Source organism: Cydia fagiglandana, chromosome 25 (assembly GCF_963556715.1).
Source record: "Cydia fagiglandana chromosome 25, ilCydFagi1.1, whole genome shotgun sequence".
Taxonomy (NCBI): domain Eukaryota; kingdom Metazoa; phylum Arthropoda; class Insecta; order Lepidoptera; family Tortricidae; genus Cydia; species Cydia fagiglandana.
The window spans coordinates 4982505-5005629 of NC_085956.1; the positions used below are offsets into that span (position 1 = coordinate 4982505).

At 39.2% G+C, this 23125-nt stretch overlaps 9 protein-coding genes across 9 annotated transcripts in view; 3 read left to right on the forward strand and 6 right to left on the reverse strand.

Annotated features, from left to right (window-relative positions):
• LOC134677097 (dihydrofolate reductase) overlaps positions 1-23125 on the reverse strand; it is a 262050-nt gene that overhangs the window by 45521 nt on the left and 193404 nt on the right. The window lies entirely within an intron of this gene.
• LOC134676816 (chorion class A protein Ld19-like) lies at positions 3154-4054 on the reverse strand. Its single transcript, XM_063535198.1, has 2 exons — positions 4004-4054; positions 3154-3459 (listed from the first exon to the last, which is right to left on the reverse strand). Exons 1-2 carry the CDS (start codon positions 4052-4054, stop codon positions 3154-3156), a joined length of 357 nt encoding a protein of 118 aa, XP_063391268.1.
• On the forward strand, positions 4303-5086 carry LOC134676939 (chorion class CB protein M5H4-like). The gene is made up of 2 exons (XM_063535321.1): positions 4303-4413; positions 4694-5086. Exons 1-2 carry the CDS (start codon positions 4366-4368, stop codon positions 5075-5077), a joined length of 432 nt encoding a protein of 143 aa, XP_063391391.1. The 5' UTR covers positions 4303-4365; the 3' UTR covers positions 5078-5086.
• LOC134676818 (chorion class B protein M3A5-like) lies at positions 5525-6405 on the reverse strand. Its single transcript, XM_063535199.1, has 2 exons — positions 6358-6405; positions 5525-5983 (listed from the first exon to the last, which is right to left on the reverse strand). Exons 1-2 carry the CDS (start codon positions 6403-6405, stop codon positions 5525-5527), a joined length of 507 nt encoding a protein of 168 aa, XP_063391269.1.
• On the reverse strand, positions 8532-15487 carry LOC134676819 (uncharacterized). The gene is made up of 5 exons (XM_063535200.1): positions 15354-15487; positions 13659-13895; positions 11726-11880; positions 9248-9314; positions 8532-8946 (listed from the first exon to the last, which is right to left on the reverse strand). The coding sequence occupies exons 1-5, from the start codon at positions 15402-15404 to the stop codon at positions 8563-8565; spliced, it is 894 nt and encodes a 297-aa protein (XP_063391270.1). The 5' UTR covers positions 15405-15487; the 3' UTR covers positions 8532-8562.
• On the forward strand, positions 15631-16561 carry LOC134677112 (chorion class CB protein M5H4-like). Its single transcript, XM_063535569.1, has 2 exons — positions 15631-15786; positions 16153-16561. The coding sequence occupies exons 1-2, from the start codon at positions 15739-15741 to the stop codon at positions 16474-16476; spliced, it is 372 nt and encodes a 123-aa protein (XP_063391639.1). The 5' UTR covers positions 15631-15738; the 3' UTR covers positions 16477-16561.
• LOC134677111 (chorion class A protein Ld12-like) lies at positions 16953-18496 on the reverse strand. The gene is made up of 2 exons (XM_063535568.1): positions 18364-18496; positions 16953-17319 (listed from the first exon to the last, which is right to left on the reverse strand). The coding sequence occupies exons 1-2, from the start codon at positions 18412-18414 to the stop codon at positions 16984-16986; spliced, it is 387 nt and encodes a 128-aa protein (XP_063391638.1). The 5' UTR covers positions 18415-18496; the 3' UTR covers positions 16953-16983.
• LOC134677101 (chorion class CB protein M5H4-like) lies at positions 18629-19815 on the forward strand. The gene is made up of 2 exons (XM_063535556.1): positions 18629-18755; positions 19387-19815. The coding sequence occupies exons 1-2, from the start codon at positions 18705-18707 to the stop codon at positions 19813-19815; spliced, it is 480 nt and encodes a 159-aa protein (XP_063391626.1). The 5' UTR covers positions 18629-18704.
• Positions 22120-23102, reverse strand: LOC134677110 (chorion class A protein Ld3/Ld29-like). The gene is made up of 2 exons (XM_063535567.1): positions 22946-23102; positions 22120-22489 (listed from the first exon to the last, which is right to left on the reverse strand). Exons 1-2 carry the CDS (start codon positions 22991-22993, stop codon positions 22148-22150), a joined length of 390 nt encoding a protein of 129 aa, XP_063391637.1. The 5' UTR covers positions 22994-23102; the 3' UTR covers positions 22120-22147.

The following is a 23125-nucleotide window of genomic DNA, read 5'->3' on the forward strand; positions in this document are numbered from 1 at the left end:
AGTTTCTTTGTAATGAGGGCGCCACTGGATGGTTGCCGCAGTCTTAAGTAGTTCGGAGGTCTACAATAGAGTTCCCGAAACCCCGCCACCGCGCGGCGGAACACCTCAGGGGGTTTAGGATCCATAAAAGATTCCCCCTGGGTCATAAAAAAAAAGGTCTTAAGTAGTTAACAGATTATATACAGTTAATGGCTCAAATGGCAATAGAAGTTGGATTTATTATTGTATTTTTTTGTATACTCCCCGTTTTTGGTCCTTCTGGCATCTAGCTCTTGTCTGTTTTTTTTCTACAGGTACATGTGTACTGACTTATATAACGATATCTCCCAAATATTACACATTAAAGCCTAATTATTAAAATGGAGAACAGTCTGATTTGAGATCAGGTAAAAAAGAAAACCATAGGCACCATAGCCTTTACCACGATAAATAATAATGTAATAATTGTTAATATTTTTTGAAGTGAAAACTTCTTTAGCGGCGTTGGGCACTTTTTGAGGTGGGAAAAAATCGATAAACTCAAGACAGCGATCACGTGACGTAACGTTTAGATGGCCACTAATTTAGATGGCATTTAAATCAATAAAGCAAAAACTCAATGGCATTACATGATAAAGGTTCTAATCTTGTACGGGTTGAAATGGGCGTTTTCGGAAAAAAATACTTGGGTAAAATATCACTGTCCTACGACTTTGGTATACTTTTTTACCGTCAAATACTGTTTTAAAGTGTACTACATGTATACAAAAATTGTAAAGTGATTTATTATCTGAGTATTTATGGTAAAAAAACTGATTAAATGGTACTTTAAAGTAAAGAAAATGTACAAAAACTGAAGAAAGGGAGATGATTTTTGAGTGTCCCATGCACACTTTGCATACTTTGGATCCAAATATTATATATCTGCCTCCTTCTAGGCCCGAACCTGGTTGTTGTGTGATAAGATCGTACCAGCCAAAATCTATTAAAAACCTTATTTTTTAGCACCTAAAGTAAAAATATGCATTATAGTTTAATTTATTGTTGTCCTTCAATATCGACGTAGTGGAAATTTCCACCAACGTCACGGATTTTTTACCAACTTAGTAGCAAAAATCTACTAATATCATACGGATTTTTACATGATCGTAACATTATGTTCCTATAATTACCCGGTGTTTAGGTTTTACAAGGCAATTGGGCTCGAAAAAAGCTAGTGTAGGTTGTGCGTCACGATGTGCAGAAATTTGTTTTCCACAACGAACTGAATTAAACTGAAGATAAGGAGTCAATTATTGACTAAATATTTATGAATTACGTTAGATTATTATGTGTTGTATGATATCAAATAATTATAATTAAGAAAATTCAAATGATCAGACCGCTATTTCGCTTTATTAACCAACCGGCATGCCTACGTCACATCCAAAACGTTACGTGATGTATTAGTGGAACAAAAAAACGTGACGTATGGAATGAAAATGCACGGTTTACATGCCGTCAGTTTAAGTTGCCAAAATATAGTAGGTAGAGTGATATTAAAAACACATAAATCTAGCTATATTCTTCTAACTACTCGACCTACTAGTAATTACTTATCACCAGTGGCGGCTCGACCTAAGAAACGCTGGCAGGCGCAGGTTATGCTTTCGACTGCAGCAGTATTGCAGTACGACAATACTGCTAACTGCAAATGTCAAAAAACTGGGCAGCAACATCTATTTTGATTTTGTAGCAGTAATGCAGTCGGCAGTATTATCGTGCTGCAATACTGCTGCAGTCGAAAGCATAATTACGGCAGGAAATTTCAAAATCTGTTAAGTTAAACTATAATAATAGGTATTAATTACTAAATTATTTAATTTAGTACAACATTAAGTAGGTATTAAATTAAGTAGCTATTTTCCGCACATGTAAACCCTTCATGTAGTTCCTAAACGCGATATTATGGTCCATAACGTCACTTTGTCCTACTGTGGCTGTGATTGATTTTATTAGAATTTATATTAATTTTTAGGATAATTGATACTGATTTCGATCTCATTTGCAAGAATAATATATGATAATTATTAAAAACAACTTTTTATAATACCTTTACCTTACGTTTTTTATAACAAAATGATTGCAAAGCAACAATTAAAACGAAAAATGTGACGTATTGGAAAGACTTCTTTAAATAACTTTATTGTAATACTTAGTATTGCAGTTGTTATTCGTTTTTAGAAAATTAATATTGTTTCGTATTTCAATAAATAAAAACTGGTTCACTTAAAACACTCCGATCTTCACTTAAAACCTGCCTAAAACTTGTAACGTAATGGAACGTCACATTCGCTGTCATTCAGTTTAAAGTGATTTATTAGGAATATAAATAATGTATATAGAAAGAAAGTAACATTTTCATAAAATATATAAATAGTAGATTTAATTCAACCCATTTTTAGTCAAAAAAAAAATTTTTTTTGGTGTGTGGAATTCCACTACGTGACGGACTCTAATTCTAAAAACGCCCAAATACGAGGATCTCACAGTTACATTCTAACTATATCACTCAAATATAATTCAATAAAGCTACATCTTTATGAAATAGCTAATAAAAGTGAACTCTAGTACTGGTGAATAAAACTCAAAATATCATATTTAGATGCGAGGTCTGCGAGGTAACTTTACAATTTCTATTCGAATTTTAAACAATTAACACTACAAATTTGAATTTCGAATTTTAAACAAGCTCACTGACCAGCAATTTCGGAACTAAAGTTTTTCAATAGAAAGGAGGATGGGTCAATTATACATAGTGCTGCAGACATTTTGGACTAGTCATTGAGTTTTCACTTCTGTCGGCACTCCCGCAACCCGTTGTTTTTTTTCTACCACAGCAGTTTAATGCCGTTACCATTCAATCCGATCATGGTCAGTTTATTTTTAGGAAACCAATGACCAAATGAAAATATTGGTGATCATTTAACATTACCTATATACCTCTATCATTTACTCTCACCTCTCGAAACCTATAATTCTGCAAAATACAGTGACCTAGGGGTATTTTCTTCTTAGGTACGTAGGCGCCAAGGTTAAAAAGTCTAAAAAGAAGAAAACTTATAACTGCTTCAAGCTTTTATTATGCCAATGCCATTTGGTTACGTTTTAATTTGTCTGCGTAATTTTAGCGAGTTAAGCTTTGCAACCGCATCCGCACTGTCCGGAGATGGACACGGAGCCGGACGCGGGCACGGTGCCACCGAACGTGACGGAGCCGAGCACGGGCACGGAGCCGACGACGGCGGTCTGGCCGCTCGCGCCGATGTCGCCGGACACGCCGACCCGACCGGTGCCCGAGCCGCCGTACGACGCGGAGCCGTAGCTGGACCCGCTCTGGCTGGAGCTGCTGGACGATCTGGACCTGATTCCGCTGAGAACGACTCCGGAGTTACCGTAGGAGATTTGGTTGCTGCAACCACACTGCTGACTAAGTGCCGCCTGTTAAATAAAAAAAAACTTGATTTTATTATAATCCTATAAAAATAAATCATTTATTTACATACAATATATATACAGTGGTACAACTAAACGAAATTAATAACTAGCTTAAATCTAAAATAGGCCCCTGAGGCATAGGCATTATAATCCTTGCCTTCTTTGCCTTTTCTTATTTTTCTTCTCTCTATCTTTTGAAAATTTAAATCACTAATATGTACCTAACTTTAATTTTGGAATTGCGAGGGGATTTTTTTATCGGCTATTCATACTTATTACCCATTGTCTTCTTCCTCAATTGAAAATTAACAAACGGAAATTTTCTAATTTAGTAAACGTATGACTTGTGGGCTATAATAACAACCAAACGGGTCCCAGAAAATGAAATCAGGGCGGAAAACCTCGATGGCGTTGGAGATGACCTTGACACCTTTGAGAGGAACTGGTGGGAGACAGGTCAAGACCGGGACACGTGGAAAGCCGTAGGGATGGCACCCTCTAGGCTCATAAAAATAAAATAGTAAACAAAAAATGTTTTTTTTTTTACCTGGATCAGGAAAGCCATGACGCACAACACAACGACTCCGAATCGGGACATTTTGAATGTTCTTTCTTCGGTAATGGAAGTTAGAATAATCGTTCTGCTTTCCTTGACACATTTATACTTTTTAATTATCGTAGGAGAAATGTGGAAATGGGTCAAAGATAATGCACATGGGGTTCTAGTCTTGGGAAACACCTGTTTCATCCTAATCAGAGTCACGTACCTACAAAGTTTTATCAGCACAAATAGATTTTGCGTAGTTATTTGCGTTATTGTGAAGCAAGCTTAGAGGAATATAAAAGCTGATGACAGGTTCTGACATTTATTCCGTTTGCTGACAAATCAGACTAACGAATACACCTAAAATGATTTCCAAGGCCGTCATCATCTGCATCCTCGCCTTCATAGGACAGGTATGTTATTACATTAAGTACTTATAGAAAATATACCTAATTTTAAGACCATAGGTACCAGTATTACATTTACATGCAAAAGCCTCTCCAAATTGAGCCGAAAGGTTCAAAAGGTTTACCTCAGCTAATTAAGGGTGCTGTTTGCACTTGTCGTTTTTTTTTGTAATTCCGATCGACGTGAATTCAGGTTCACTGTGTCAGGGTGCCAAATAATTGGAAGTACAAGTCATAGACATAATTTTAGACAGTAGGGATTTCTCAATGTCTAATCTAATTACAGGCTATAAGCGTGCCGAGCTGCTACAAAGCTATCTCCTCCAAGCTAGCTAACTCCTCCAAGCTAGCTAGCTCCGGCAGCTGCCAGTCCATCGTCATCTCCAACAGCGGCGGTGAGCTACTCATCACCAGCATCGGCCCCATCTCGCCGTCCGGCATCGCCGTCGCCACCGAGCTGGGCCTGTCCGGCGACTTGGACCTGTCCGGCGAGCTGCCGTACCTGAGCGCGGTGGAGTTCCAGGGCCAGTTCGACACCAGTGGCGCCGTGCCGGTGTCGTACGGTTGCGGGGACTGCGTCGCCATCACGCAGGAGATCGGCAACCCGAGCGGCGCCAACGCCAACCTCAAGTCTGGTTCCTCCAAAATCATAAGCTGCGGTTGTGCCTAAACTTAAATAAATTTATGAAAACTTGTATTTGGATACCAATAAACAATTGATTCTTATATGTAACAGTTTTCTTATCGCATGACGGTACGGAATCCTCCAATATACGTGATCCGTTGACAATATAATCAGGTACAAAAGAGAGAATATACGAGTCACTTAATCTGTAATCAATAATTTTATCAAGGTTATTAAGAATGGACAAATGGTGTTATTTAACCTTCTTATGGACAGAAAAAAGAAGAAAATGAATTAATAAATTGAAAAAGAGTTTATTGTGTAAATTTTACAGTAAGTAGAGTTTCAATTACAATTTCAAGTTTTATCTTGCCATGTAGGTATACAAGATACACTTACGTCAGTAAATCATGGCTTTGGATCCTGAACTATGAAAAACAATCTGCATTAGTGTCACACTTTTGGATATCACACGCAAGCATATTTAGCTACCTATGCTTGGAGTTTAATATTTCTAATATGAAGAAGTTCGCTTCCACAGTTCCTGAAACCATCTATCTGCTGGGTGATGGTGATGCAGTCCCCGTAGCCGTAGCTCACCGGCGCCGAGCCGCTGGTGTTACAACCACAGCTTATAATTTTGGCGGAGCCAGGCTGGAGGTAGGCGTTAGCGCCGCTCGGGTTGCCGATCTCCTGCGTGATGGCGACGCAGTCCCCGCAGCCGTACGCCACAGGTGCTACACCGCTGGTGTCGAACTGGCCCTCGAACGCCACCGCGCTCAGGTACGGCAGCGCGCCGGACAGGTCCAGGTCGCCGGACAGGCCCAGCTCCGTGGCGACGGCGATGCCGGACGGCACGATGGGCCCGATAGCCTGTATGTTCAGGGCGCCGCCGCTGCTGGGAATACTGATCGATTGGCAGCTGCACCCGCAGTTCTGTCCAGCAATACTCTGTAAAACAAAATATATTAGTAGATAACAATAGTTAAGTACTTATAATTATGTGAATTGCAACAATAGGTACTTACATCATTACATTACTTTAAAAAAGTTCGTCGTCAAAAACTTGATTGCGACCGCAGTGTTACGTACAGTTAACTGCTCTAGCGATGACACTTAATTATCATTAAAAAACTAAAATTCACACGGCCGGACTGTTTTTTATGAACTCGCCCCATTTTACAGTAATAATTATGAATAAACTTTAAACATCGTGACGTGACATGACGAAACCCCTTCTAAAAAAGAATATATAGATTTAAGAAAAGCAGATCTAATGCATGACGTAGAAATTCATGTAGGTGATTATTTATGTTAGTATATACCTGGACCAAGGAGGCAAAAGCGCAGAAAACGAAGACTCCAGATACCATTCTTGATGTTTCTAAGTTTATGATGAAACTAGGAATGAATAATCGGGTCAACCTTCGTGTTTTTTATACTATTCCATAAATCTTGCTTCACTTCACTAGACAACCGTTTAACAGTTCGTATGTTATTGCCAATACCTATTTAAGTAACTACCTATACCGGGTGTGGCCTGTAACACGAGCAAATAATTAAAACATAGATTGTACTCCTCAAACGGTGACACTTTTGTTCTACAACTTTTAAAAATTATGAAGTACTTAGACTCTCTATTTTTCATACGAAATAAATATTATTTTCAATGGACGCCATCGCCACGCCATATCATTGTGATTGACGTTGCTTGTCACGCCTGAAACATAACAAAATTCGCAATACATTGCGTCTTAGAATAAACTTTAAAGTGTATTAAAAATCAAACCAAAAGTTATTTTTAAAAGTAGCTGAACAAATGTTGATCAGTATGAGGAGTACAGCCCACAGTTTAATTTTTTGCTCGTATTACAGGCCACACCCGGTATTATGACATTAAGAACCAATTAAGTATATTTGGTAAGGTAGCGTAGTTATTTAACGTTATCGCTGAAATATTTCTACATTTCAAATATCATGTCAGTATAAAAGAATCTGTATATTGGCAGACTTACTTACCTACTTGTTCTGTTGACTCAGCGACCCAAAATGAGACTAGGCCTCCGACAAAAGACAGCGACTTTTCTCGGGGACACGAACACGAAATTCGCGCAGATCCGCCTCCACCAGCACCAGTGATACCTGGGGCGTCTGATAGGATTCATTCATTCATTCACAGGATATTGGCTGACTATTCTGATTTTTGTGTTGAATGAATATTTTAGGAGTTCTAAAATGCCTCGATTATTAGTAATGGCCGGGGCTTAGTAATGTGTCCAGACTTGCCGGCTTCAGGTAAACAATGACTCATTGTACTGCACATACGAAACTGGCCAGTGCTGGGTTCAACCCGGGAAAGGATAAAATAGTACACGATACAAGTGCGCAAAAAAAAACAAAAAAGAAAGCAATAACACGGCCGAAGGGAGTGTTTTAAATCGACACGAGTTGCGAATTACCTATTCGCACATGTATCGTACAACGTTTTACAGTAGGTACATACGGCCCTTTAAATTTTCGGCATAGTTACGTATTGTGCTAATTATTGCACTAGTGCGCTAATGTAGCACGATATGCACCTACAGTAACACAGCCACACCATGCACCATGCAAAGTACATATTTGGCTACTATAAGTATGTCAAATTCCATCAAAAACCGTAAAGCCGTTATTGTGTGAAAAACAATCATCTAAGTATTAGTTGAATCCCTACCTAGCGAGTGTTAGACTTGCATAATAAAAAATAATAAGAATTAGGTATAAATTATAATACAAATCTGACTTAGCGAAAATCTTGGTAACAAATATCAATTGTCATCAGAAATAAACAAGTAAATTATAATGTTAAGTACCTATATACCTACTGATGCATGTTTCTTTAACTTAAGGTCAATGTGGCTAATTCCGTCATAGGGGCCATTCCAATAGCGTTTTACTCGAACAACGAACAACATCAATAATAATTTCGTCGACAGAGCAGCGATTGGTTTTAGTTTCAGCAGTCAAAAGCAAATGGTTATTTCCTACGATTGGAAATCAAAGAAATATACGCTCGTGGATGGAATAGTCCCTGTGACGGAATTAGTCACATTGACTTATGTTAGAGTCTGTTCAGAAAGAGAAGAGTCTTGAAATGTATTGGGCCCCATACATTCCACGACTCTTCACTTTCCGCACAGACTCTATCATTGTTTAGATCATTTATTAATTACTTAAATATGATGCCATTTTATGGGATAAAACTAAAAATGACACTCGTTTAGTTGTACCACTGTATATACTTATATTGTATGTAAATAAATGATTGTACCTAATTATAAAAAAAGACACTTTTAACACTGATAATATAAATATCAGTAAGTATCATATCGGAAACAGATCGAATAATTCAACAACTAACCTACTAGGGTAGCTAGCTATGTAAGTAGTAGTAGTAGTAGCTAGTAGAGTAAGTAGGTATTAGGATAATAAATAGTCTGTATGATTATTTATACAAATCATTTATTTGTATAAAATGTAAAAAAAAGTTATTAGTACTTGGCACAACCGCAGCTCACGATTTTGGAGCCAGAATTGATGTTGGCGTTGACGCCGCTCGGGTTGCCGAGCTCCTGCGTGATGGCGACGCAGTCCCCGCAACCGTACGAGACCGCCGCCGAGCCGCTGGTGTCGAACTGGCCCTCGAACGCCACCGCGCTCAGGTACGGCAGCTCGCCGGAGAGCACCAGGTCTCCCGCCAGGCCCAGCTCGGTGGCGACGGCGATGCCGGACGGCGAGATGGGGCCGACGGCGGTGACGAGCAGCTCGCCGCCGCTGTTGGAGATGACGATGGACTGGCAGTTGCCGGAGGAGTAGCTAGAGAAGCCTGCTAGCTTGGGGGAGGTAGATTTGTAGCAGGTCGGCCCGCTGATAGCCTGTAATTAGGATAAATATTGAGAAATCCTTAACTATGTGACTTGTACTTCCAATTATTTGGCACCCTGACACAGTAAACCTGAATTCACGTTGATCGGAATTACGAAAAAAAATGACAAGTGCAAACAGCACCCTTAATTAGCTGAGTTAACCTTTTGAACCTCTCGGATCAATTCGTAGAGGCTTTTGCAAGTAAATATGAAAATATGTAAACGAATTCCTCCAAAATCTAATTTTAGTATGGTCTCAAAATTAGGTTTATTTTCCATACTGTAACATAACATAGCATAACATAGGTACCTGTCCAATGAAGGCGAGGGTGCAGATGATGACGGACTTGGAAACCATTTTAGGTGTATTCGTTAGTCTGTCTCGTTAGCAAACAGAATAAATGTCAGTAACCAGCTACAGCTTTTATATCCCTCCTAAGCTCTTGCCTCACAATAACGCAAATAACTACGCAAAAACCATTTGTGCCGATAAAACTTTGTAGGTACGTGACTCTGATTAGGGCAAAACAGGTGTTTCCCAAGACTAGAACCCCATGTACATTATCTTTGACCCATTTCCACATTTCTCCTACGATAATTAAAAAGTATAAAATGTGTCAATGGAAGCAGAACAATCATTCTAACTTCCGTTACCGAAGAAAGAACATTCAAAATGTCCCGATTCGGAGTCGTTGTGTTGTGCGCCATGGCTTTGGTCCAGGTAAATATAGTTTTAATTTATTGGTAACTAAAATGAAATACAGTCTCTAAGTAGGTATATTTCGTTAATGTAAACGATGTGTCACGCTAGACCGGGCCGTGTCGGCCCGGTCTAACGCGAGTCATCCTTAATTTGATATAAGGACTGTTCATTTTATTAAGCGGACACACAAAAAAGTATAAATTACATTTTTCTAATTCTGGAATCGCTTTATTTAGATAAATATAATAAAAACGGAAACCAACGCAAAACATTTTAATATAAATATAGTATAATATAATAACATCGGTAAGATTTTCGTACTTTTGCACGGTTGCGCCGTTCAAGTGCCTGCACATCAGTTTTTGACACTTTTTGACAAGTTGTAAACAACATTCGTTTGAATTCTTTCAATGTTTTAGCTTCTCATCTACCCTTTTTTAAGCGCATCTTCACATTAGTCTAGTGCCACTCGATGGAGTGGAGTTCCGGGCAATTAGATGAGTTGACTTGTTTTTGAACGAAATCAATGTTTTTCAAATTCAGTAGCTTCACTTTCTGACCAGCATAGTGGGCACTTGCCAAATCAGGCCGAAATGAAGAGGTGACATTATGCGTCTGATAGACGGAAAGTACTCGTTATTAGATGCATTATTTTCTGTAAATGTCGCAACCAAAGTTCATGTCGCAAAATAGAACAAACTTTTTAAGGCCACAGGAACCAATTGCCTGCCAGACAAGGACTTTCTTCATGAATTGGTCAATTTTCATGTTACTCTCCTCGTCGAATATATGATCTTCTACAACGGCATGGTAGCATCAGGGCCATTGGTAACGTCCTACAGCAACATTTTACGCATTTTCCGTTGTCCATTAAAATGCTACGAAATTTATCTTAATGTAAAATGTAGTACAGTTTGACGCTTCTTTTTTTCGATTGCTTTCGCTGCTCTGTAATTCTTTTGTCCATTTTTTTCTTTTTATGGGTCCATTTATTGTACATACTTCTTATATTTTAATCTGTGCCTACTCTAACGCCTGCTGTCTTAGGAATTTCGCGAACCGATAAGTAATTTATTGATTTTAACAGCCGCATGACAATACTTTTGTTTCTGGATTGGCCGGGCCGCTTCTGTGCCGGGATTTTGTAAAATCTTCAAGCATATGATGCTCTCCAAATGTTTTAATTATTTTATTCACGTTTAACTTGGAAAATATGTACATATTTACGATTTTTCGCAGTGAATACTAGCCTGTGCATCCTTATTGCAGAACTAACTTGCTATGTTCCAAATTTGTTCGGTCCTTCGGGAAAAATATTTGACTATTATGGGAACAAATATGTAGCAATTGATAAATAAGGGATTGTTGATTATATTGTTATGAGCTGTACGTCAATTGATTTTAAATTCGCCGATTAAAAGAGGTGTAAGAGTGTCCGCTTAGTAAACTGAACAGTCCTTATTTGCTCTTGCATTAAATTATGTATAGGTAAGGTCCACTTATGTAATCGGCTAGCTTACAAATCTTACTAATTGGTTTTAATAGGAGGTATAAATTGAGAAATTTTGTATGTATGGATGACTTTGTTATTTTATCACACGAAACGGCTACCTAATGGAGTTTGGGATTTTGGGTTAAGTTTACTACACAGATAATTGAATACAGACTATACCAAAGGTAATAGAGTGAACGGAGTTACATTATATCTTTGATGATACTAATTATACCGTACGGGCTATTTAGACGGCGCGCAAACTCGCATGCGATTTTAGTTACATTGCAGACTGGATTATGTGATGTCCAATTCAACCGACCGATCAAACCCCGCAATGTAATGAAATTTGCATGCGAGTTCTCGTATCGTCTAAATACATTTGGGATCAGATATAAAGGGTTTAAACTAAGACGATTAAAAGGTATTAAGGGGCAGTATACAAATATACTACTTTTCTTTTCCTTTGACAGGCTGTGCTTAGTCAGCAGTGCGGTTGCGACAACCAAATCTCCTACGGCAATTCCGGAGTCGTTCTCAGCGGAATTAGGTCGAGTTCGTCCAGCAGTTCCAGCAGGAGCGGGTCCAGCTACGGCTCCTCCGCGTCGTACGGCGGCACCGGCACCGGTCGGGTCGGCGTGTCCGGCGACATCGGCGCGAGCGGCCAGACCGCTGTCGTCGGCTCTGTGCCCGTGCTCGGCTCCGTCACGTTCGGCGGCACCGTGCCCGCGTCCGGCTCCGTGTCCATCTCCGGACAGTGCGGATGCGGTTGCAAAGCTTAACCCTTCGAATTTTAATTTTTAACAAGCAGAAACGTCTCCGAACGATGCTATTAAGCTTAGAATAATTTTAAAACTGGAAAAATTACTGTCTTGGGCTACTCAAGGCCGGGTGAGACTTGAACTCCAGAAGTTCAAGTCTCACCCAAGACAGTAATTTTTCCGCTTTGAAATTTATTCTAAGCTTAACCTTTCGCTTGGAAAATTATTGCAGCGGGGTATATATTTCAATTTGATGTTTTATTAATTGAAAGAATATTTTAATTGCAACGATCATTGCTATCTGAAATGTAAATAAATGGCATTTTTTTGTAATAAACTTGTGCAGCTGCAGCAGTTATGCATTTTTTATTTCTTTAAGAATATTTACCTTAGACTTATATAATAAGTATAGGTACATCAGCTGATTCTAAACTTAAAGCAATACGATTCTATATCTAATAATAATAGTGACATTATATAAAAATGAGAATCATTAAAATAGCGACGTTGCCTATTTATCAATAGTTTAATTTTTAAGCCCAAACGATTCTGATACAGTGATACAGCCTGGTGACAGACAAACGGACAGACGGAGAGATGGACAGTGGAAGTCTTAGTAATAGCTAGGGACCCGTTTTTACCCAGTGTAAGTCTTAGTAATAGGGACCCGTTTTTACCCAGTGTAAGTCTTAGTAATAGGGTCCCGTTTTTACCCTTTGGGTACGGAAGCGTCAAGAATAAACTGCTACTACTTCTTATTGGCTTAATAAGACTTGTGTTGTTTTTATATTTTTAGATTAGACGGCGATATACATTTTTTTAAACCTTTAGCCATATTTTGCTATGTGAACATTACTCAGCGACTTTTACTATGGGGACCAACCCCAAAATCACGGTATAAAATACTTGTTTCATATATTGTGGCTGATCAAATGTCGATGCTGAAAATGGATAATAATAAAAACACCCGGTATATCGAGGCATACCTAGTTGATATGTCATCCCCTTCTTTATAGCCTAAATTTTTTTACGGAAAATCTCGTGGTACAAGCCGTACCGCAAAATGTAACGTATGTATGTGTTCTAATTAAAAAGTAGGTAAATAATCGTTTAGGTATCGTCAGTGAACGTGTTTATAAACAAAAAATCTTACATCTGTGTATACTGGTAACTGCGGAATTGGCTTTTCTATCTAATCCTACTTAGCAATATTTTTGGCATAATCCATAATTATTTTTAAAGTAGGTACCTACATATGGTCCTACTTTCCCGCACTGGTGCTGGAAACAGGACATTCCGTGCGTATGTCAAAAGTTTAAAGGGCCATATGTACTGTAAAACGATGTACAATACACGTGCCAATAGAGGATTTCCTCTTTCCGCACTTGTATCGTAAATAACTATTACAGTACATATAATGGTGCTAGCACTATACATGCGTATGTCGAAACCTTAAAGGGCCATATGTACTGTAAAACGTTGTAAGTACAGTCAACAGTAAAAATATGGGTGTAGACAACTTACTCAAAAATATGTCCCATAGTTCTTAATTCACTGACATAAGAGTTATGGGACATATTTTTGAAATGATTTGTACACCCATATTTTTACCGTTGACTGTACAATACACGCGCAAAAAAGTAATTCGCAACTTGTGTCGATTTAAAACATTATATTAATTTACTATTGTGTTAGGCAAATATGATAACCAAACTTCAATAAAACGTATTTTAATGCATATTCTTAGTATTCAACATTAAAATTAACTGCATCCGCATCCGCACTGTCCGGAGATGGACACGGAGCCGCAGGCGGGCACGCATCCACCGAAGTCAACGGAGCCGAGCACGGGCACGGAGCCGGTCACGCAGGTGTTGCCGGACGCGGCGATGTCGCCGGACACGCCCACCTGTCCGGCGCCGGTGCCGCCGTACGAGCCGCAGCTCTGTGAGCTCAGTCCGGACGAGTACTGGTTACAACCGCATGTTTGGCTCAGAACTGCCTGTAAAAATCAAACACAAAACATGTTAGTAGTTTTTCCTCTATTGTCTTTGTTAAAGTTACTGTACAGCATTTATTGTAAACTACGAGTATGTGAGGAGTGCAATAAAGAGTATTATATTGTATAGTAGTTATTTATTTACGTAAGGCGCTCAGTGCAAAACTGAGTGTGTCATACAGTTTAGTCAGGATTTGTTGTAGGTACAAACACATTAATCGTTTGTAACTCGAGAACGAATGAAACTATTTAAAGGGGCGAATACTGTTCTCGGAGAGCTGGGGCGTCGGCTGCAGGAGAGGGGTCTCGACCCCCGCTCCGGGTCTTTCTTAGCGCAGAGGTTGTCCATCGCGGTTCAACGCGGAAACGCAGCAAGCGTTCTGGCCCCAATTTCACATCGGTGACAGGTGCGACGAATTGTAAAATCACTGTTGCTGACGTCACAGGCATCCATGGGCTACGATTACCACTTACCATCGGGCGGGCCATATTCCTGTTTGCCACCATCATTGTATTATTTAAAAAAACTTTATTATATCGGAAAAAAACAGATATTTCTCCTGCGAAGTTTCTGACAATTGTCAAAGATTTAGAAGAATTGTAGGTAATTCTTGACAGGTAATGAGTTATATGTCGGAATTTCGTGACAATTGTAGTGTTTCTTGTGACAATTGTCATAAACTTAGCAAGAGAAATATCTGTTTTTTTTTCGATATCATAAAGTTTTTTTTAATAATACAATGATGTTGGCAAACAGGAATACGGCCCGCCCGATGGTAAGCGGTAACCGTAGTTCATGGATGCCTGTGACGTCAGCAACAGTGATTTTACAATTCGTCGCACCTGTCACGTTGGTGAAACAGGGGCCTGGCACGTTTGCGTCGAGGCCGATGCATGTAGACTTGTTTGATTCGTTTTTATGGGTTGGTTTAGGTTTACTTGTATTTATAGTTAAGGTGACTGCTAATTTATTTCTTAGTTCTTAAGTATTTTTAATGATTGTGTTTATTTACTTGTTGTTTATAAAGTACCTACATATTATAGTTAACAACGGTTAAGGATGATCTTTAAAGGGAAACCTATCTCTATTAGTAGATACAATATTTGTTATTCCCTTTCCTTTGTTTCTTCTTGATATTTAGCTGCCAAGATACTCAAAATAAAATTATTTAGAGTATGATAGATAATTAAAAAAATGTTCATACACTTGTAATGTTCTGCTAGGCAATTTTCTATCTAAAGGAGCCCCACACCATATGAACAAAATAAGTTATATTTATAAGTAAATAGAAAAAACACCCTAATTAATTTTCACGCTAATTTATACATCAAGTTACAGCCTCCTGGTAAAAACATTGGTTATCGAGTTATAGTGACAATCATTAGGACAAGGCCAAATTGTAGTCAAGATTTCCTTTGTGACTTACGAAACCATATAAATGAAATAGGAATGTTTCTTACCTGAATCAGGAGAGCTTGAGCACAGAACACGAGGACTGCAAAACGAGACATTTTGTAAATATTCTTTGGACAAAGACACCAGAATGATTGGAAAAATCTTATTTTCCACTTTTATAGTAGCAGTTATAAGGACATTTAGAAATAGGTCTGTTATGTGCAATGCGCTTCCAGTGTCTTTCAAAATACATAATTGATTTTACATATCGTTTGCGCCACTTCACGTTCGTCTAAATATGCAATCATTGACTTACTCATAAGTTAGAATTAAATGTAGGTATATTGGTTTCTCTTATCATGAAGCAAGCGCTGTAGAAGGGTGTATAAAATACGGTGACGGAGGCTGATAATTCATTCTCTGTTGGAAAACCAGTGGAATATATCAAAAATGGCATTCAAAGCTGTTGTCCTGTGCGCATTCGCTGTCTTGGTCCAGGTAACTATTTATTTACAATACAATTACGAGTATAAATCACAAAATAGGTTTAGTGCATAGAAAATAAGTACTTACATATGTTTCAGTTTGGATAAAATAAACAAATAAGGTAAATGTGCTGGTGCTCAACACGTTTCCACTACATGTCATCTTGAAACTTAAGTAATTGTTAATGGAGGTGACAGCAAGGTGGCATCTATTCGGCATTAGCATGTTGAGCACTAGTGTTACGTTACCTTACCTACATTTTATTATTTGTCGTGTCTTTCTTTGATATCGCACAGTCAAATCAATTTTAGTTAAGTTAGCTATAGTAAAAGTAGCTTTAAGTCGACCAGTTAATAAATTATTATTTTTATATTTTAGAGCATCGCTGCTCAGAGGAGCTACGGTTGCAGCTGCCAGTCCATCGAGGTATCGAACAACGGCGGACCCCTGTCCGTGACTAGCGTCGGTCCCATCGCGCCGTCCGGCATCGCCGTCGCCACGGACCTGGGCCTGTCCGGGGACCTGGACCTGTCCGGTGCGCTGCCGTACCTGAGCGCGGTGGCGTTCGAGGGCCAGTTCGACACCAGCGGTACGGCGCCAGTGTCGTACGGGTGCGGGGACAGCGTAGCCATCACGCAGCAGATCGGTGGCTCCAGCAGCACCAGCTCTGGCTACTACGGCTGTGGTTGTGGCGGACGTTAATTACTAATCCGCTTTTGTACTTATACTAAACTTTTGTATAATAAATAAAATAATTTTGTATAAAAAATGTGCGTTTATGATTAGAAATAGCATTCATAAAATGCATCTTCGAGTTGACCTGGTAGTTCGGTATGAGACGACTGTTATTTCTCCTCCCTGTTTAAGATTCCTAATCCATGCATATGTAAATATTTTTTTGAAAAAGTTCTAAGTATTTACACAACTTTCTTCCTACTATCGGTAACAGTATCGGTATCGGTATCGGTCGGTATCGGTCGGTATCGGTCGGTATCGGTCGGTATCGGTTTCTATAGGTAATTATAACCTATCTAAAATATGAAACAAAAGATTCTATAAAAATACAATATTGACTTAAAATACGTAGGTTAAACCGTATAATTTGCTTAATGACCCTCATGATACCTACCGTTAGAAAAATGACTGAGAAGAGGTTCTAAAAATAAGCATTTTAATGCTAATTATTTTTATTGTGATAAATATTACACCTTAAACTTTGCACCCGCATCCGCACTGTCCGGAGATGGACACGGAACCGGATGCGGCGACCTTGCCACCGAAGTCAACGGAGCCGAGCACGGGCACGGAGCCGACGACGGCGGTCTGGCCGCTCGCGCCGATGTCGCCGGACACGCGGACCTGTCCGGTGCCCGAACCGCCGTACGACGCGGATGCGTAGCCGGGTGCGCTCAGACTGATGCTAGGTGCACTGTAGCTGATGCTGGCACTGGGTGCGCTTAGGCTTACTTTCTCGATGCCGCCGAGCTCGATGAGGCCGGGCGATCCATAAATTTGATTACAACTACACTGTTGGCTGAAAACCGCCTGTAAAAGGGTAAAAGCTTATTATTAAGTACTGTTTATTGCTAAGTATGCCGCAAATGTAAGGCTTTGCCTGATATGAAAGAGCACGCGAATCGTGCCCCGACCTAGACCCATCTGCTCCTAGCTAGAGGATTTCCGCGATTTAAAGCCTAACCAGTTATATGATCATTGATGACGTGCCATGTTGCGGAATTTCACTATTATTATGGAGATTCCATAACATCTTAAATCGGTTCAGCGATTTAAACGTGAAGAGGTAACAAACAAACAGAGATACTAAGTTACTTTCGCATATTTATGTAATATTATAGCAGGTATTATATTAACTGAACTGCGCTGTCAAGATAATAAAATGTAATTACTACTTAATACTTATTTACAATAAAGGCACGAATAATAGTTATCTGTTAAAAAATAATAAAAACCGGGCAAGTGCGATTCGGACTCGCGCACGAAGGGTTCCATACCATAAAGCAAAAAAAAATCGGAAAAAAATGCTAAAAGAAAACGGTCACCCATCCAAGTAGGTACTGACCACGCCCGACGTTGCTTAACTTTGGTCAAAAATCACGTTTGCTGTATGGGAGCCCCACTTAAATCTTTATTTTATACTGTTTTTAGTATTTATTGTTATAGCGGCAACAGAAATACATCATCTGTGAAAATTTCAACTGTCTAGCTATCACGGTTCGTGAGATACAGCCTGGTGACAGAAAGACGGACAGACGGACGGACGGACGGACGGACGGACAGCGAAGTCTTAGTAATATGGTCCCGTTTTACCCTTTGGGTACGGAACCCTAATTACAATGCAGACACACATATGGGCTAGTGTAGCTACCAAGTAGATACCAGAAGAAGGGCGCGGACGCAGCAGGCCCCGACGGTGATGACGACCTAATAGACACCTTACTCGATAACTGGCCAGAGCAGGCGCTATACTGTCGGGAATCGTGGAAGACAAGATGCCTTTGCCCAGCAGTGGGACACCATTATAGGCTAGGAAAAAGGCTTGTGTGTAGATGAATTATTGAGTTTTTTTACCTGTATCAGATAAGCCGAAGCACACAGGGCGAAGATGGCAAGGCGAGACATTTTGTGATGTGTTACTTTTCCTTGTCAAAAGAAATGTAATGTTTTAACCAACATTTCTATTACTTTTATACTAACTATTTCACATATCATGAGGAAATTAGGTCAGTGATAACAAATCCTTACAGTGAAAGGTGATATGCACGTGACAAAATGAAATTACTTAATAACTTTTCACAAAAACATGGCGAATGAGTACATGTCTTTAGTGAAGAAATAGATAACAACGTTTAAATAAAACTAGGTGGCAGTATCCCAAAGTCATAGTTACTTACATACAAGTATCATTAAAAATGGCATTCAAGACTGTGGTCTTCTGCGTGTTTGCAGTTTTGGTTCAGCAGGTATTATAAATTTTATTTCACAGAATTAAGGATGATTTACACTAGAACGGTCCGGGTCCAGGCCGAGGCGTCCGACACTTCAGTTTTCTATAGAAAGCATCAAATGATCCCCCATCCCGGACCGCTATAGTATGAACCATTAGCATTTCAATCTATGTAAAGTGACGTCGGACAGTTGGCTAGTTTTTTCTACTCATCATTTGAAGAAAAACGGTTACCTACTTACGTGTAAAGGAAATAAAAAAAATGTTTCAGTACAGTGTATTCGAGCTATTTCTGCAGTTACAAGCATGGAAGTGCTTGTATTAAAATTTATGTTATTTTTACATGAGTTTGATGTTTTTAGTAGGTTTGACTCTAGTTAATTAGAGAAACTAAATACCCGAGGTTTCCTACGTTACGTGTCTTAGTGCCACTTGCACCATTCACGGGTTAACCAGGTGTTACCATGGTTACCAGTACAATTTGACAGTGGTTTAAAAGTTTAGCCGGTAAACACCGGGCACCCCGGGTAAGTGGGACGGTGCAAGGTGCTTTGTAGATTTAATTACTTTTTAATTAAGGAATATGAAAGTTATTAAGTTATTTAAACAGTCATGCCTTTTTACTAAAAAAAAATATTCCATTTCAGTCTCTAGCTGGGCCGTATTACCTATCAAAATCATCAAACTGTGGCTGCAGCTCTGATAAAGTAATTGTCAAAGAAATCGAAGAAATATCATACAAACCCATCAAAAGCTACTCTAGCAATTGCGTCTCTATCGATATCCCGAACAATGGAGGGGCCCTGGCTATTACCAGTCTCGGTTCCATCGCTCCCTCCGGCATCGCCGTCGCCACGGACTTAGGTCTGGCTGGAGACCTGGTGCTTTCCGGCGAGCTGCCGTACCTGAGCGCGGTGGCGTTCGAGGGCCAGTTCGATACCAGCGGGGCCGTGCCGGTGGCGTACGGCTGCGGGGACTGCGTCGCCATCACGCAGGAGCTCGGCAACCCGAGCGGCGTCAACGCCAACATCAACTCTGGCTCGTCCAAGATCATCAGCTGCGGTTGCGGTTACTAAAACATTTGTATAGAATGTGTTAGTAAATTTATATTTATAATTGAATTTGTTGTCATTATTTGTTACCTGGAACTTTAAGCACTATCTTAGGCACAATGTCAGCCAACCAATCAACACACTGGTCAGCTAAGGGCCAATTGCACCATTCACTATCCCGGGGTTAACCGGTTAAACCTGGAGTGTCTATAGTTATCCGTACAATTTGACATTGAGTTAACGGTTTAACCGGTTAACCCCGGGTTAATGGGATGGTGCAAGTGGGCCTAAGTGTGTTGCTGTTTGTACACTCGATGTCAAAGATAACACACTTTTGCACCTTTCTCCATTATAATAAGGTGAAAAATGTAAACACATCTTAACGTCGACTATACCTACACCTTTCACAGTAGATAATAAGGAAGTATGTCGAGTGCTACAGTACGGTTACCATCAGTTTGTCACTGACATAAACGCCATCGAGAACGTAATTTACTTTCTATACATCCCGTTTGCACTAATATGCGAGTGCGAGCGAGATGTATAGAAAGTAAATTACGTTCTCGACGGCGTTTATGTCAGTGACAAACTGATGGTAATGGTACCCGTACAGGTTCGGCAAGAAACTGTCATAAAGTTTGGTGAAAAGTATATAGGTACATACTTATTAAATAAATACGAGTAACAGTGTAATTTTTTTGAGTCAATTATTATCCAGGTTTACTTGTATTATAATTCTCTACATTTGCATTTATTTAAAGAATGTATCATGATGATGATGATGATGATGATGATGATTTCCTGTTATCCCTCATTAGGGGCATAGGGCTCGCAGAAGAATCCTCCATTGTATGTATCATAGTACGTATATATCAATATTACCATTACCAACGTAAATTTGTATGTAAATGTACCTACTTATTTACCTATCTAAGTAATCTTTATTCTATTTCATGGCAGTTCTACTTTATGAAACGCTTTGTCATCAGACTCGGTAGACAGATACGGCAAAATCATATACCTAATTATTTTCCACGGTATGCAGCTAATCCTATCTCATCTCCGAAAATTTTATATCCGATTATTAAAATCCCAAAATGTTAATTTGACCGAACACGTACTTATTATATTCAATCTCAAAACCATTGATTTTTTAGAAAGGTCACCAATCTAACCTAACCTAATGGCTGGTTGGAAAAATTTATTATAAAATTTAAATTAACGGAACCCAACAACTCCAACACCGACCATCACCGTCAGACCGTCAACATCTGCAGAGGATGCCTCGTAGAAAGGCGAAACACGTGTCGAGTATTGTTCTTTTGGTGGTGATTTGTTACATACCGGGTGTGGTCTGTAATATGAGCAAAAAATTAAACTGTAGGCTGTACTCCTCATACTGACCAACATTTGTTCAGCGACTTTTAAACATAACTTGTGGTTTGTTTCTTAATACACTAAAGTTTATTCTAAGACGCAATTTATTGCGAATTTTGTTATGTTTAAGGCGTGACAAGCAACGTCAATCACAATGATATGGCGTAGCGATGGCGTCCATTGAAGATAATATTTATTTTGTATGAAAAATAGGGAGTCTGATATACTTCATATTTTTTTAAAGTTGCTGAACAAAAGTGTCACCGTTTGAGGAGTCCAATCTGTTTTAATTATTTGCTCGTATTACAGGCCACACCCGGTATATTTGCGTAGGTATTTATTATTTTTGCGGTGGGAACATTAATTGCATGTAAGAAATACGCAAATAAATATAACGGGCTGGGACTGATTGACTAGATGTTATCTTTCCGCTGATTAGCTAAGTAATATTTTGGTTTTAATTAATATGGATTTCTGCAAAGTAACGCTTAAATCTATTCACTATTTAAAATAAAAAAGACAAGATTAGTAAAATGTCGGCCATGTCCATCAAAAAATACCTCCCCAACCAAAGGTAGAGTCACTAACTTACAAAATGACTGATTATTATCCATAGTATTTTCACGGAAACGTACCTACGAACGCGTCTTGCTATTTCAGTCAGTCGCGGTACAAAAAGTACTGTGGTTGGCTGAAGTAGCATGATAAATACAAACGTTTCCGAGAAAATACGATGGAAAACAATTATGCACTACATATCTACCAATAAATATTTCCTAGTTGCCCAGAGGCCTATAAAACATCTCCTGTTCTATCCTAATTTGAATATTTATTTTGACAAATGAAAAGTGCATTTATCTTGGCAAGGTATGATGTATCTAGGCTACTATAGGATATATTAAAGTTTAGGGGAGGATAATTCTAAAAATAAACAAATATTTCATTGATATCTTAATTTTATTGTAATAAAAAATCTACTTTAAGCTTTGCATCCGCATCCGCACTGTCCGGAGATGGACACGGAGCCGGACGCAGCCACCTTGCCACCGAAGTCGACGGAGCCGAGCACGGGCACGGAGCCAACGACGACGGTCTGGCCGCTCGCGCCGATGTCGCCGGACACGCCCACCTTGCCGGTGCCCGCGCCGCCGTACGATGCGCTGTAGCTTTGCGAGTAGCTATTAGGTGCGCTCACACTGATGCTAGGTGCACTGTAGCTAACGCTGGCACTGGGTGCGCTCAGGCTTATTTTTTCGAGTTCGACAAGGCCAGGGGATCCGTAAGAGATTTGATTACCACCACATAGTTGGCTTAGAGCCATCTGTTAAAGAGAAAAATATATTATTACTATTAGTTGCATTTTATATGTGGTTGACTTTTTGTACGCAATACTAGATTATTACTAGGTTTAAGAAAATGTGATCAATATTTTTTTTAAAGGAAAATCTATCTTCCTGTCGTACTTGTACACCAGGAGAGCCAGGACAAGGATAGATTTTCCTAAGAGTTCAAAACTCCCGAATTTATACCTACTTGTTGTACAAGAAAGAAGAAGATAAAAGAAAGTTACAAAAAACGCAAAATAATTTCCTGGATGTTATGAGGTCTTAAGAGAGCTTTTACCTATTTCTTTCTCTAAGCTGTCATGAAACTAAAAGAAATCACTATTATAATAGTGATTTCTACCATAAATGGTACCTATGTAACGCAAACAAAAACCTTGTCTTTCTAAAAATTTACAAGTTAGTATTGTAGGTAAGAATTTTTGAGTTTTTACCTGAACGAGGCAAGCCTGGGCGAGGGCGAAGATGACAAAGCGAGACATGGTGTAATGTGTTACTTTTCCTTGTTAAAAGAAATGTAATGATTTTACCAACATATGAACCATATTTATACCAACCATTTCGTATCAAATTAAGAAATTAGGTTAGTGATAACAACTGTTGCTTTTACTTTA